A 16,790-nucleotide genomic window follows, 5' to 3' on the forward strand; every position below is an offset into this window, starting at 1 on the left:
ATAAAACTTCCTGTGGTGACATATTATTGCAGGTGAAGTGGGTGAATCTTCCAGAAAGACCTGTTAATAGTGTTCATCAACAAAATCCATGCAGTCCTTTGGAGTGACACAGCAGCAGGGAAGAAAAATTCTTACAGTCCTTGTTTGTTTCCTGCTTCCACCATGTCATTTCCAATCAGCAAGGACGATAATTTGAAATAGGGTGGGACAGGGGAATTCTTTGGTGGTTCAGATTTACCAGAGAGAAATTCAGCAACTGGGAAACTTGCCTTGCTTTGAAAGATGGGTATTTCATGCTTCTGAATTTTGTACTCTGAGCCAAAGGAGTACATACTTTGTCAGTGTCTCTCCCTGCTAAATGCATACTTGCTGATTTGCTAATAGTGCACCCTTCCAAGTCCATTGACGTCAGTGTGCTCCAATGGCTGTAATTCTTTGGTTCTTGTAGGTTATCCGGGCTGTGTGACCGTGGACTTGGTATTTTCTTTCCTGACGTTTCGCCAGCAGCTGTGGCAGGCATCTTCAGAGGAGTAACACTGAAGGACAGTGTCTCTCTGTAATTCTGTTTAGGATTGCACTGCCAGTGAATTTACCTGAAACTTAAATTAGGGCAGCTCAAATTCTGTTTGCTGTTAAATCCTTAATTGCTGCTTAGAAGCAGCCAACAAAAGATATTTGACATCATTCTTTTTCTTTGCTGCTGAATTCCCTGATAGTTCCCACCACCAACTTTAAACATTCTTTGTTTCTCTTCGCCGTTATCATAGCTTGACAACATAAAACTCTGTGGTATAGATATAGTAAGGAGAACGCTTAAAATATATTTTTTCTTTAAAAATGTTCCTGGCTTAATTTAACCTGTGGCATCCAGTATGAATTAACTAGTTGTGGTGGGCTGGACCCTTCATGATCTGCCCTTTTACTCTGTCTCATCCCCACACTGTGCAGCTTTCATATCTCTTCTCCAGTGTAGGTTTGCCCACCCACCCCCCACCTCCCTGGGTGATTTGGCAATTCACCATCAATATTAACAGCAATTGCTGTTTTCAAGGGTTGCTTGCAGCTAAGTCTCAAGCTGATGGTCGCTTGTTCTGTACTCTAGACAGGCAACAGTAAGAATGTTGTTGGCCCATGCAAGAGTTTCTGTGAGTTATAGAGAGTGGGGAAAGCAGCTTATTTATGGGCTTCTTTATTCTAGGGTTTCCCATTGATTTGATTATAATCATCTTGCCCAATGAAAAGCTGTAGAACTAGATTGAATTCAATAAATTAAAAAAAACATGCCTATCTCATGAGCCCCCTATGGAGGGCTTAATTAAAATCAGCCGAGAATTTTAAATTGAGACGGCCCTGGGTCAAAAGACATAATGAACTACACAATCTTATACCAAGCCAAGAGAAGGCCGCATGACATGATGCCAATTATCATTTGTTTGGGAGACTAGGAACATTGTGTACTTTGGCAAATAATCCTCAATGAGGCCAAAGTACTGGGGGCTGCTAGTGGTCTTGCACAATGAGCTATATAAGACCTTTTTTATTCTGGTTGGCTAATTTGACTTTTTTCTTTGCTCTACCACTCCTTGTGTACTTCCTAATTGTGCCTATTTTTAAATTTAAAAAAATTGCAGAGTTATAGATTCTACTATGATACTTGTCTTCGTTTTCCCGAGCCTGCCTATATGGGAGCAAGATGGCCACACAGTCCAGCTGTATCTTTGTATTCTGAAGTAGTTAGATAAAACATTTGACTACATTCAGATGCGACAACAAACCATGATTGTCATTACAACAACAAGCCTTGCAAGTCTCCAGGTTCCATCTCTAGTGTTCCTGGTTTATAGCAAACCTTAGTCTGCTGTTGTGTTTGAACCACAAGCTGTGGATTGTTTCTTTGTTACAGACCAGGATTTTGGAGCACAACAGAGTCCTGGTTTGTAGGAAAGAAAGAAACCATAGTTTATGACTGAGATATAACTATGACACCGGTAACTCTGGAAGTCTTCAATTCCTGAGTTGTTTACAAAGGAAGGGTGAGTGCCTGAGGTTGATTATTTTAAGACATATACTTATGATGACATACCATGATTTATGGTATGCAGACCATATATAGAAAGCTGCTTTTAGGTTTCCACCACATTATGAAACAGGGTGTTATTCTACAGTCTTCTAGTTATCCATTGTTTGGATGCACTGTTGAACATATTTGAGCTTATTACTTAAAGTTGAGATTTTATTTTGAATATATATATACCTTCTATCTTGATATATCTACTTGATAAGCAACACAGCTAAATAATGTTCAGTTGTACTGCTAGTGGTGTATCTGGGAAATATTTTTTGAAGCCAGTTTCCATTTCGGCCACACAGTGCTAAATTTGTTAGTGGGTCATCTTCGTAGTATACACTTTCAAAGGTACTGTACAGGGTCATGGATTCTTCAACATTTAATTTGGTCATAAATCCTTGAACAAGATGCTGGTCTGCATATAAAACTGTAGCTATAAGCTGGAGTAAGAATGTGTGTCCTAAAGAAGTCAGCTATACATTTATGCACATTTTTAAAAAAATTAAGTACTTGCGTTCTTGTGATTGCATCCTCTTAGCCAGAAAGATAATTTGTGTGTTTGAGGGACATAGTTGGACACATCACTGTATTTGATGTCCTAGATGTTTGGGTTACTGGCAAGTGATGTGCAGGTGAAAGGTTATGATATTTTTTTACTTTTATGGGAATAATTTATTATGTGGATTAGGCATGATTTATTTTGTGTTTTTTAATTTTTAAAATCTACCAATCAATACACAGAATAAGCTAAATATTTTCAGGAGAGCTTTGATCAGGGGCATGTGTGAGTAATACATCCCAGAACACAATCCTAAAATCTCTCTTTTTTTTCCCCTTCCCCTTGTGTGCACAGCAACTATGTGAAGAGATATTACATCTTCTGGACAAAGATATAAAAACATCATGTAGAGTCACCTGTCTGGAAGCTCTTCGTATTCTCTCAAGAGACAAGAAGGTTTTAGTACCTGTAACAACTAAGGAAAACATGCAGATATTGATGAAGCTGGCAAAGTTGGATTCGCTGGAGGATTCGCTGGAGGATGTGACTGACTTCCCTGTCATAGTGGAAGCTTTAAAATGCCTCTGTAACATCGTTTTTAACAGTCCAGCTGCTCAGAAACTCAGTCTGGAACTGAACCTGGCAGCTATGCTTTGCAACCTACTGAAAAAGTGCAAGGACCAACAATTTGTTGAAGACATAAAATGCTTTGATTTACGCCTCCTCTTCCTACTTTCCCTTCTGCATACAGATATTAGATCACAGTTGCGTTACGATCTTCAGGGATTGCCACTGTTGACTCAGGCCTTGGAAAGTGCTTTTAGCATAAGATGGACAGATAAATACGTCACAGCTGAAGATGAAATGTCACCCCTGTCACTGCAAGAGACTGATTGTGCCACTGAAGCACTGAAAGCCCTCTTTAATGTAACTCTTGACAGTTGGAACGTACACAGTGAGGTAAGTTTGGAGCTGAAATACTCTGACCAGATTTATTTCTCTGCCAAAGGTTACTGTTCAGATGACGTTCCTGTATCCCTGCTGCAGCACCAGTCAAGATAGCTTGTGCTGATGTTTTGGGCTTAGGTGTTGGTCTCAATAACAGTGCTGCATTAATGTCAAAAAATGCAACTCAAGTTGAACTCGGAAGAGTGTCCTGCGAACCTCCACTTGGTTTTTAGTGTCAAGCTCCAGTGTAGGACAATAAAACCTACAGTGCCGCTAAGGTTATATGATCGGTCACTGTGTGCAGATCTTCTTGCTGGGAAGAGTTCTGTTTTGAGCAGTGGCTGGGCACCCCTCCACCATTAACCCAGTAATAGATAAGATCCCAGTCTGCTGTTTCAGATTGAATTCTTGTAGTACTTTCTCTCCTCCCCAGACAAAACTCGGCACTGCAAATGTACTGTTAATGCAGTCTCACTCCTACTCCCTCCTCAAACATTATTCGTTTCACCCAGTAATAACTTTCAGCAGTATTGCACCTTATCTCAGACATGCCAAAATGAACAGGCGTTTGTTTATTTGTTATTTGCTTTGTGTCATCCGCCTTTCTCATGGAGACAGATTCCAAAAAATTAAAAGTTAACAAGTATAAGAAAAACATACTACAGCATCAAACAAAAAATTAAAACTACAGCAATATCCCCTTCATAAAAACACCCTTCTGAAAAAGTTCTGTTTGGCACATTGTACTGAATTATGCTAGTGTTGAGAGCCTTCCTGACCTTGTGAAGTAGGTTATTCCACTGTGGGGTGGCTGTCGTCATAACATGCTTGGGTATATGCAATTGCTGATCTATCAGTTTGCAGTGTTATCTTCAAAAGGCTTTGCTCAGATAAGTGGAGCTGTTGCAGGAGAGCATATTGGAAGAGGCAGTCCTTCAGATATGTGGGGCCCAGGCTATGAAGGATTTTATAGATAATAACCAGCCCAGGGAATTGAACCCAAAAACAAATCAATAACCAGCAGAGTTCCCTGTAGAATAGGTGTAGTATGGCTCACTCCCCCTATATCCTGCTAGTATTTGAGCTTCACTATTCTCAACTAGCTGAAGTTCCTGAGTTGTCTTCAAAGGTGGTCCTAATAGAGCATATTAACATTAGCCTGGTATCAAGCTTTCTGTGGCATGGATCTGCATGGCCAGACTGGCAGGGTCAGGTAGGAAGCGCTCGTATGTCACAAATGGAGACAGAATTTTTTTTTTTAAGTTGCATTAACCTCTTTTTTCCAGCAATAAAGCGGAGTCATGTTTAACCCTAAGACTCTTTAACACAGTTGTCAGCTGGGGTCAGCTGACCCTCATCAAATGAAGGAAGCACAATATCCACTGAGACCTCAGTCTCGCCAACCAGCATCACCTCTCGCTTATATTAATTGTAATGGCAGTGTGAGCGGTACAAAAAAAACCCCATTCTGTGCTGTGATTGTTGCCGGAGTGAGCGCAGGTTATACCCTATGTACCCTATTTCAACCAGCATTCCCATGGCTCTTTATTAGAGGAAACTTTGTTTTGCAATTTTCTTCATCTAGATGTAAACAGCATAAGAACAACAGGTGGTGTGAATAATTTGGTGTTGCTACAAACCTAATTCAGCTTGGGAAAATGCCAAGATCTAGAGTTACTAGGTCTGTATTTGAAGAAAATGTGATTTAACCTAGATTTTACAAGATGTCAGTTGCTCCAGAGAGTTTCCAAGGAAGAGATGATGGTGCCACAGTGAGATTGGAGGGATTAAAAATGTTTTATTCTGGGCATTATTAAACGCACAGGAGCAGTGACCCATACTGTAGCTAGTAACTCTGGGCATATTCTTTGCAACTCCAGCTCTTCAGTGGAGAGCTTCATATGTTTCCATAGGAGCCTGGAGTAGAGTGTATGAGTTTTAGCAGTTTCACTCTGTAGTGAGCTTTTGTGTACAAAATGAAACAAATAATTTGGGTGTGGGGCAAAATAAAATAAGCACAATTAACTTGGGTTCCCAATGGCATCTCTGCTTTATACATGCTGTGTGGCACCTTCTTGCTTAGACTCTTGAGAGGGCACAGCCGTGTGTGTGTTTGGGGACAGTGGTGAATGAACTGAAGAATGTACAAAAGGAGGAATGATTGGAGTGACACTAGTAATGAAAGATGTCATGGAACGGGTGGGCGTGTCAACAGAGCCAATTCAAGTGCAAAAAAGAACATGGTAAATCCTTCCAAGAATATAGCTCCCTTCTGAATGAAAGTAAAGGATTGCATATTGTGACTGTCAGTTTACATAACCAGAAAAACAGTCTTTGTACAATGGGGTGCCTCCTCTGATAGTGTAATTTCACACAAAGACAATATTACATTAAAAGACCCTCTTCAATATTAACGCACAGTGTGCTGAGGATATTTTTAAAAAATTGTCAGCGTATTGAATTAGGAATGTATGAATATTGTCAAGAGCAAGCTAGCAGGACCCTTGGAAATAAGGCTCAAGGCAAATCACAGTGCCCAAGTAACGCCCAAGGCAAATCATGGTACCTCTGCTTTATCTTGTAGCGTTATGTACCAAGAATTCCAGGCAAGAACTTCAAGCAGTGTGATAGCCCCAGATCTAGCTCACCAGGACAAAGGAGGACGTGATCAAGCACATCAGGTAGACAGGGGTCCAGGAGGCAGGGACAGAGATTTAGAGAGAATTTGGCTTGGATCCGTAAGCCAACCAACTCTACTACAAAACAGCATAGACTTCTGATACAAAGCCTGCTTGAATTTCATAGGAGGCTTGCTTATTAATTAATGTTGGTTTTAATATAATATGCGGGATCAGATTAAATGTGGGTGCCATCTTTTAACTAGGGATATAAGACGTGGATATTTTATTGTTAATTGTTATACATTTGTATGTTTTATTCTAATTAATTCTATCTTAATGTTAATTGTTTTGTTATGAGCCACCCTGCGCCTGGCCATGACTGTGAAAGGGTGGAATATAAGTCTAAATAAATAAATAGTAGCTAAACAGGCTGCAGCAAGTTAGCAAGCACCAGGTGTGGGTGAGGCACCATAACATGAAAAGTCCAGTCCTAGGGGCTTGATTCTGTCATAAGCAGAGATTGTCACATTTAAAGCTCCCCGAGCTTGAGCAAGATTTGATCTTCTCAGAAGCAGTAATGAAAGTCTTACTATCTCTTGAATACCTTAAGGTTGGATTATAAGCCATGTGGCATTTATAGAACAAATTTCCCACTGGAAGGAATTTGGTAGCATGTTAGACATTCGCTTTAATTCCTGTTTATATTAGTGACCTGAAATCTTCATTTACAGTCTTAATATTGAAATATATTCCTCTTCATAATTTGTATTTATATAGAATGACTCACATGAATTTCGTTATATGGCTGCCATTCTGCGTCACTGCTTATTAACACTGGGTCCTACTGAAGACAAAACTGAAGAGTTGCACAGGTTGGTGGATTTACAGATTTATTTTAGGGATAATGTTTTGCTTTGGCTGGATGCTCATTCAGTTTGTCTAGGTCAGTGATAATCAGTGGCTCAGAAGCCCCGTGGCTGTTTGACTTGCCCCCTGTAACTGTTCTGGGTACTGGTCCTCAAAGAGGAACTTGCCTCATGTTCCAAGAAAGTGAACGATGCCATTGCCCTGTGGGGCAATGTGGTTGGCAGCTAGTTCACACTGCTTGAAAGAGTTGACACTGCAGGGACCAGAGGACAAGTAAGCTGGGAGTTCCAGGCCTCATGACGGGTTAACTGTATCCTCACAACAACCCTTTCTCCATAGCATCTGCACTCTCATCCTGGTACCCAGACCATTGTTGAGAGTAGATCATGCAGGACAAAAAAAAGGGAGAATAAAACCATCACCTTGGCAGCCGCCCAGGAAAAGTTCAAGCAGGCCCCAGTGGGGTAGTTGTGGTTTTACTCCCTCTTTCTCCACAGCCAACTGGTTCTCCTCTGGGCACCTTGGCGATCTCACTCTCCTGACCTGCTGTGTGTCATGCTGAGGACAGGGCAGGAAGGCAGAGAGGAAAGCCCCTTCCCCTCACTTCTGATATGCAAGGGCTGGCTAAGGGTCAACAGTGGTGGGCAGAGACACTCCACACCATTCTGGTAATTAAGTGAAACTTTAAAAATTGTTTTGCTTCATTTCATCTTCATATGAAAGTGTATGACTTAATATGGTCACTGTTAAAGGCTATATAAATAGGACACTTGTTTGCACAATACCTTAGAATGGGAATAAAGGCACAAAACACTGAAGTTACATTTACCATGTCAAAAAATCTGCAGTTGCATAAGAAATTCAATTCTTCTAGTTCTACTGTTTTAAAAAAGGAATTGTCATACTGTTGGTTCATTTTTCTTCCAATAAGAAAGCTTCAGCATTGGATTGGATTTGAAGGTAAAAAAAAAACAAAAAACACACAAGGTAAATCACCTCTCAAACAACACTGTTGTGTTAAGAGAGTTCACATGTTGGGCTACGTATTGATATCAGTAGGCTTAGAATAGGAGTTCCTCTACATAGGATTGCACTGCAAGTGTTCAGTAAACAACTGATGTATCTGTAGTAGAAAAGAGCAAGAGTCCAGTAGCACCTTAAAGACTAACAAAAATATTTTCTGGCAGGGTATGAGCTTTCGTGAGCCACAGCTCACTTCTTCAGATACCATCTTCTGAAGAAGTGAGCTGTGGCTCACAAAAGCTCATATCCTGCCAGAAAATATTTTTGTTAGTCTTTAAGGTGCTACTGGACTCTTGCTCTTTTCTACTACTGCAGACAGACTAACAAGGCTACCCACTGTGAATTAACTGATGTATCTGCAAGTGTAAACCAGACCTGAGTGTGTATAGAGAAGTGGAATAGAGCAGGGAAGTAGATAGACGATTGGTTCCTTTGGCACTGGACTCATAACGATAGCACAGCATGAAACTTAATTTCTATCCTTCCTCAAGATGGTCATTCTAAGTGCACACTCAGATATCTTCCGCCATCCAAAGTTTGAATTATAAAATCTGATATCTATTGCATGATTACTTCATGAGCTGAGAACATAGACAGTGCAATCTGGGGAGGGGGGAGTAGTTTTGCCACAGCCGGAAACAGTGCAGCCGGGCCGCCTCCTGAGCGGTATGCTGTGTCGAGATGAGCAAGCTGCACAGGCAAATTCCCCAACCCCCCCTCCCCTGTGGAACTGCTGTATGCAGTTCCATGGGGCTATGTCACCATTTTTGTTGGCATAAGTGCACACTGGCAAAAATGGGCTTTCCCAGGGTGAAAGAGCTTAGGGAGCTGGCTAAAGCCAGCCCCGCCCCGGGAACGCTCCCTTTGGCGCTGACACGAGCTCCTGTGCTGGACGAATGCTACTGCTGAGGCTGTGCCAGCGCCCATGCCTCGCGCTGCTGTGCTAATCCCCGACGCTGGCGTAAGTGGCCTGGCACCAGCATTAGTGCCCATTTGGAAGGTGTAAATGGCACTTATGCAGGCGCAAGGGTCATGCTGCCTCCAAAGGCCTTTCACACACCCCTTAGGATAGCACTGTCAAATTGCAAACATTGCTTTGCACACTGGCTTCTGTTTTGACAAAATGTTGGAAGGGCTCACTTGGGAGGATTAGCCTTAAGAGGTATTTGCAAAGAGTTTGGAGGCATGCCTCTCAACAACAGGTGTATTAGAGATCAGCTGCAGTAGCTTGCACAGAGTGAATTCTTATGGGTATGGACACTTGTCATATATCCATTCACTTTACTGTGAACTTGCAAATGCAGAGTGCTCCAGTAAAATCTGAAGCTTCTATAAATAAGTGGTCTTTTATATCAGTTATCTAGCTGATACACAGGACACAATTAATAGCTCATTTATTTTCCTTGTTCACTGCCACCATCTCAAACATTTGTGGGTTGGCCTTGGCAATTAAGGCATAACCTGAAGAAAGGTAAGTGCCTATTAGACCCTGGTTTAATTATATTTAACTGTGCCTGGTTGCTTCAAAAATTAATCAAACCCTCTGCTAAAATAGCAGTCTTTTGTGTCCAGTATTTGACGTAGAACCTATTGTGTTGCATTATTCCTGTCTCACAACCCAGTTCTGCAAAGCCTTACCTTGGTCACTGTAGCATCCCCTCTTTTGCACCTTCTGTTACAAGTTAACACTCACCTATTGTTGTTAAGTTTCACTCTCTCCAGTTCGTGTTTGCCTAACTTAATACCTATCCAGACATTTATCCTCTTCCCCTCCCTGGATTAGTAACATCAAGAACCATTGTGCACTTCATCCTTGCTCCTTCCTCACTTGTACACAGAAGGTAAGTTCCAAACCATTATGTCCTGTAATTATGTGAACATGGAATCACTCTTACACAGTCTCTGGGTATCAAGTATCTGGAGCTCCAGTGTTGCCTTCTACTCTGTAATGGGGCATGAGCAGAGATGAAGTGCATAAACCCAAGGTCTGGTCTCCTCTTGCTTAGAGGTGAGTAAAGGAAGCAACATCTGCATCAGATATCAAGGTCTTCAAGATAGTGATTGGTACTATAGCAGTAGTGTGTAGCCATTTTATATATTATATATTGTCTGGTTCACTTTGATTTGGCACTTGATCAACCTAACTTCATTTTAGTTGTGTTCAGTTGTCAGGTGTTTCCACCTTTATGTATGTCATACATCCATTTTCTACCACCATGAAATACACAGGCCAGTTTTATATCTTGTAGAAGACAATTCCCTCTCTCTCATCAGACCATTTTAGTGTTGTCATTTCTTGCTGTGCTTTCAATAAAGCTCATGGTTGCTATAAAGGAATCGGGCAAATGCAGTGTCTTCTGTCTATCAGATTTCGGGGGAAGTGCCCTACCCCCCTTAAGGAAATATGTGAAGTCAAAGTGGTGCAGATTAGAAAGTGTATGGTTATGTAAGATTGTAGCCCTGTTCACATGTTACAGTGAATGCACTGTACAGTGTATACTTGATTTTTCTTTATATGTGCACCGGGTAAATCTCATGTTCAGTGCATGTGCAGCTCACATGTGATTGAAACACCGCATTAATCCGGGTATTGTTCCCTGGTTTCATTTGTAAAATGAGTGCACGTTGGCTCTTTCCTACAAACAGAAGTACGCATGTGAATACAGCTGCTGAAATGGGGTCAGGTCACTTCCAGGGGCTCTGAAATTTCTGTAATCTAAATAGGTTGCCAAGAGCCCCATGGCGCAGAGTGATAAGCTGCAGCACTGCAGTCCAAGCTGTGCTCACGACCTGAGTTCGATCCTGACGGAAGTTGGTTTCAGGTAGCCGGCTCAAGGTTGACTCAGCCTTCCATCCTTCCGAGGTCGGTCAAATGAGTACCCAGCTTGCTGGGGGTAAAGGGAAGATGACTGGGGAAGACACTGGCAAACCACCCCGTAAACAAAGTCTGCCTAGTAAATGTCAGGATGTGATGTCACCCCATGGGTCAGGAATGACTCGGTGCTTGCTCAGGGGACCTTTACCTTTTTAAATAGGTTGCCAGTTTCCAAGTGGGTCCTGGAGTTCTTCCTGGATTACAAATGATCTCCAGACTGCAGAGATCAGCTCCCCTGGAGAAAATGGCAGAGCTGAAAGGTGGGCTGCTAAGCAAGCCCCCCAGCCTCTTCCCCCAATCTCCAGGAATTTTCCAGCCTGGAGTTGGCAATCCTAGTTTTAAAGTCCCAAATTTTGGGACCTTAACAGATTTTTGTAATTAATATTCATATTGAGCAAATGTTGACGTTTTACACAAAGCAGCATAACTTGTTTTTTTTTAAAGTAGAATGCAGAATTGCTTGTTTTAGGATTGTTTTGATCAGAGTTTTCATAATATTTTGGAGTTGTGGGGATGATAAGTGTGGTGTTCTCTCATGGCAAAATGTTGAAAAAAAAACAGGATTAGGTCTGTAAAGGCAGATAAAGTTGTGGTTGGCTAGAATGTGAAATCAATTTTCAGTGTCCAGTCAAGAACCGCTTGCACTTTAGCAGGGTCCATGCTGAGGTCCCGATGTGAAATGATGTACCCCAAAAACGTTAGTTGTTCTTGGTGGAACTCGCATTTAGACAACTTAGCATAGAGTTGATGATCACGGAGACGTTGCAACACTTCAATACGTCCCCCCCCCCCACCAGCAATCGTGTAAGCTAAAACTATGAAAACTATGAAACGAACACACATGTTCAATGTGGTATTCATTCAGATCATCAGCCTTTGTCGTAAGCATATATTCTGTAAAATGGATGGAGGTTTTATTGATGAATGATATGATTACTGCACCACAAAAATAATGTTCATATAGAAAAACAAAAGGATGCTTTCTTTCTTTGCCAACAAATCTCACATTGAAAAGGCTTTTGTGTTTTAAAAACGGCATGTAAGATATAAATCTATAATAGCAGGGTAGATTGGATTTTTTTTTTAAGATCAATCATTATTTGGCAGCGCAGTCCTTGAGGGCTGCTGGGGCGGTGGTGACCAGCCACTGACGCAAAAGCAGAGCAGCTGGTCTGTTCCCTATGGACATTCTGCAAGAGGAAATAACAACACGCAAGGCATGGACAGCATAGCAAGCACACCAGAGTCCATAGCAACCCTGGCAATGGCCACCAAGCAGACAGTGACAGCCAATGATGCCCCTGTGAGTGGCACGCACAGGCCCGGCCCAGCAATCTGGCCCCTGCCCCATCCAATGGGGAGACAGCGGATAGGGAAGAAAACCCAGCAACAGCACAACCATAACAGAGACATGTGGCCCGAGCACCTTCCTCCCCAGCCCGTAGGGGAAGGGCACCCGTTTAGCAAACAGGATGCCCACATCTTGACTGGCAGCAAAAGTGCTGCTCACACGTAACCCTTCCTGCACTGAACCACACACAAACCATCCTGTGGAAAAGTGAAAGAAAGACAAAAGCCAGAGGCCAGGCTTGACCCTGCGACCTCCACACCCAAGATCATCATCCTGACGACTGGACTAAGAGAGCAGGTTCAAAGGCGTGTCATCAGGCAGTGGGTATCTTCTCGGATGTGTGAAGGGCAGCCCTAAGTTGAAGTAACAGATGGGGGGATGGCACAGGGATGGGCGTGGAGTTCACAAACAGACACGGAACAGACTTGTAGAACACCCCAGACTTTATTGATCAGCAAATCATGAAGGAGTCCAATGAATTGGGTTGCCAACTTTCTCTGTCCCGTATGGATCCTGTGTATTTGCAAACTACTCCTAGGGTCCATGAGGAGACAGGCTGAGCCATCCCTAGTACAGCATGCATCTGAGTAAGGCAGACTTGCTGATCAGAAGGCTCCCCGAGGCAGTATGTTCCAGGAATCGCACTGGAACTGGTGACAGCAATGTGGCAGGGTCTGCACTGGTCATGCTCGCAAGTCCCCTGTTGAATCACCAGCTGCACAGGTTCTAAACAGAAACATGTACAAGCCACAGCTGTGCCTGTGGGGTCCCAGCAGGGTCTGCAGTCCCACCGCATGGGCCAGGGAACCCTTGCTGCATGCTGCAGCAGCCCTCCAAATAACACCAGTGCCATGAGAAAGTGCTCTGCAACAGCTCCATCTGCTTCTGAATGAGGCTCTGATCCTGCAAGGCAATGAGTCCCATCGTTGCTGGTCTGGCTGGTCCACAGGGCACCATGGGGCAGCTGCTAGACACTCTAACCTACAGTTCTGCCCTGTGTTAGTTCAGAGCCAAAATTGTGCCAGATTAACACCTTATCCCCTGCTTGACAAAAAAGTGTGCTAACTGCCCAGTACATGGCATGGGCTTTGTTCTCCCCCTTGGGTGTTAAAGTGCTCACTCAGTGATGCTAAGGGCACTCTTTATGCCTCTCCTGCAACCAAAGTGCAACACTGCACTCTTAACATGTGTGTTGCAGATACCTTTGAGATAGAGTCCCGTGCCATGCACCTACCTTCTGAACTATAGAGTGTCCTGGCTGGGGTTTGTGTAGTGCTGTTTTTTTTTGGGGGGGGGGCAGGAGTTTGGGCCTAAATTGAGGAGGGGAGTGATTGGTTGCAGCTGTAGTCTGGCATCCTGTACTCCACCGGGGCTTTTGGGCAGGGCTGTTCCTGTGTGTGGGGGAGCACTTGATCTTTTCCATTGTATGGGTGCTGGTGGGCTACATTTTGGGTTTTGTTGGCATAACTTTCCACTGGTTTGGGGGCTGTTCCTGGACTGGGGAAGCTTAGGGACCTGACTGACTTCTGCCATGCCCCTAGGTCCAGCCCCTTTCCTCACTGGTGCACTGGATTGTGCTGGTGTTGTTCCGTGGCATTGCCACGTCAGTGCCTGGCTGGGGCACTCCACCAGTGCATCTCAGAACATAGTGCCCTGTCAGCTCCCGGTGTACTATCGCCACGCCTGTCCCCCAGGATTGTGATGCAGTTTACTTTGTAGTTCACATTAACTGGACAAGCCTGCATATGTGCTTGTTGCCATAACAGTTATAGCTGTTTGATATTAAATGCACCTTTATATTTTATAAGAACCGTATATATTCTATTTATATTTTATACCTCTGAATATACACCCTGTGCACCTTTTGTTGTGTTCAATTTAAACTTGCTTAAGGGAGCAGTTATGAAATTAAGGATTTTTATTTCTCCACATGCTAGGATACCTGAACAAGATCACTTCAAAGTACTTAACAAAAATGCTTTTGAGGCAAAAACTAGCAGTGGCTGGCCAATTTAGTGTTTTTCCATGACATGGAAAGCAATTATTCTTGCTGTTTGACAAACTACGTATTGATAACTTGCATAATAGTCAGTGCAATATCTTATTTATTGTGCCATATTCTTGACCTTGAAAGTCACATAATTTTATTCCTGGGGTTCTTTGTCATAAGTGGGCAAGCATTTGTGTTTGGCGGAGTGACATGGATTCAGTTTCATTAATGTAAGCTTAAATATGTTTGCAATCAGTTCAGATGTTATTTTTAAACAAATATTTATTGTAACCTTTTTAAAAATTAAACCAACATTTAAAAAATGTTTCATATCAACTGTTCAGTGGAACTTTGCATGGGCTACAGTGATTCTACCCGTCATGTCATTTCATAACGTTTGACTAACGATTTAAATTATTGTATATTGGAACAAATGCCATGTTTGCCCTTTAACAAGATTTTAATCAAGGCTTTCATTAGTGCTAAACAGTTCTCTGCTTCCACATTTGCATATCAGGAGGGGCCCAAGAGCATGAGTGGGTGGTTGTCATGTCCTAGTGATTAATGATCTTTAGGAAGCTTGAGAGAGAGAATAATATATGCAGCATTTCTACCCCCTGCAGGAGGAATGCAAACACTATTGTGTGGATCTATGCACAGTCGCTGACTTCCTGGTAGCTGGAGAATTTCATACACTCCTCTACCACAAATAAAACTGTCAGAAGAGTGACAAGGATCAGAAAGCCAGGCTTTGGTTATTGAAAAGAATAGCTCAGGCACAGTGATCCAGAAAATTAATTTTGTAGGTGTTTGGGAACACTACAGCTTAATAAAAAAAACCAGTTTTTTAAAGGCTTTTAATGGAAGGAATCCAAGTGGCCAAATGTTTGCAGAGCTGAATTGTGTTAAATTTCTTGCCACTTCTATCTTGTTGAGAATAGGTTATCTTCCAAAACGTTAGGTGTCTAAAGCAAAATCCAATCAACAACATATTATGTTTTCCTGATTTTGATAGTTTGGTGCTTTGGTGCAGAAGTACTGGTTATGAGTTGTGAGGAGGTATGGGAAATATTGTGAACGTATGAATAGAATACAAAGAAAATTATTTGGGGTCACTAAACACCTTGATCCTAACCACTCAGTTTCAAATCAGTTGAATTTGCACTGTGATCCTTGGTGGCTCTACTTATAAATAAGTTAATTGCTTACTTGGCACTTGTGTTGAGGCCTTAATGCCAATGCAAAACATGATTCATATATTATGTACATTCAAATTAGAAGACATCAGATTGTAATGATTCCAAGCAAATTGTGAGTTTGTATGTTTGGTGCACAGGAAAAGAATGTCAAAATTACAGCCTGGCACCCAACAGCAGTCTGCAGTGGAGAGAACTGGGACATGGGGAGTGCCAACAGTGATTTTTTTACATTATCTCTCCAGCTGCGAGAATATAAGCGAGCAGTGGCTGCTGGGCATATGGCATCCCCAGTCAGAGTGGCTGCAGAAAGCCACTAGCACTGCTTCTCAAACTTATATCCTTACAAAATTGGAACAATAAAACAACACAATATAGAAGAAAAATGGGTCAGATTATATGGTTCCAGTGTGTTCTTTAACCTTGGTTCCTGTTTTGATATCCGGTGGTGTGTATTAGCAGAGTAAATCTCTCACACCCTGAAATCCCTTACCCAGCTTAAAACTGGGAATTCTAGAATATATTTTTAGGGCACTGGAACATGTATGTTGCTTAATCCATGGATAGCATAAACTGGGGTGAAATAATTATTCCAGCCCAAAAGAGCAGCACAAATTTGCAACCAAGATTCCAAAAAACAAAACAAAAACCCTCAAAGCACACTGCAAAAGTCATACCTGACCACAAAAGTTGCCCCCTCCTACACAAAGAGCCACAGGGGAATTTTTATTACTTATTTGCCCCCAATCTATTACTCGCTGAATAATTAGGGTAGTATGTATAAAGTGCTTGCCCCTCAAATTCAGTGCAGCCTATTGCCATTCCTTTCCCAGGGTTTCTGGGCTCTTAGCTGCCTGCAGGGGGTTGTCAGTCCTTTAATTAAATTTTTTGGCACCAGTACAGAGCCCCATATGCCCAGTAGTAAGACCATAGAAATGCTGTGTTCATCTATGGTGGGTAATTATTATATTTACCTACAAGTTTCTCACTACCTAGTAATACCATCTACCTCAGATCTGCTGAGGCAGTCAAGACTACAACTGCTATTAGAAAGTTTGGGGGGGGGGAGTGCATGCAGAGCAGATACCTCAAGAAAGTAAGCCAAGCCTCAGGCTAAGATCAAGTCACATCTCCGTTATATGCTAAAGGAGTTATACATGTAGGAGACACAAATACATTCTCTCAAGCAGTCGTGCAGTATGAAAGGAAGCATAGTTACTTTCACGCTCATCATACACGCTCATTCAGAGCCTGGAAAACAAAACTGGGTCAGTGCCACTTCCCCAACCTGGCTGCTGCCGCCAGGTGCTCCTGTCTGCCACTTGCTGGCCTGGGTGTGTTTGGTGGCTTAG

General features: G+C 42.4%; 1 protein-coding gene across 1 annotated transcript in view; it reads left to right on the top strand.

The window, feature by feature from the left end:
- Window positions 1-16,790, top strand: part of RIC8B (RIC8 guanine nucleotide exchange factor B) — a 45,925-nt gene that overhangs the window by 8,178 nt on the left and 20,957 nt on the right. Inside the window, exons 3-4 of the mRNA XM_056846977.1 lie at window positions 2,922-3,527; window positions 6,914-7,008. Coding sequence (XP_056702955.1) covers window positions 2,922-3,527; window positions 6,914-7,008 — 701 coding nt within the window. The remainder of the gene's footprint in view (window positions 1-2,921; window positions 3,528-6,913; window positions 7,009-16,790) is intronic.

Source organism: Euleptes europaea, chromosome 3 (assembly GCF_029931775.1).
Source record: "Euleptes europaea isolate rEulEur1 chromosome 3, rEulEur1.hap1, whole genome shotgun sequence".
Lineage (NCBI taxonomy): Eukaryota > Metazoa > Chordata > Lepidosauria > Squamata > Sphaerodactylidae > Euleptes > Euleptes europaea.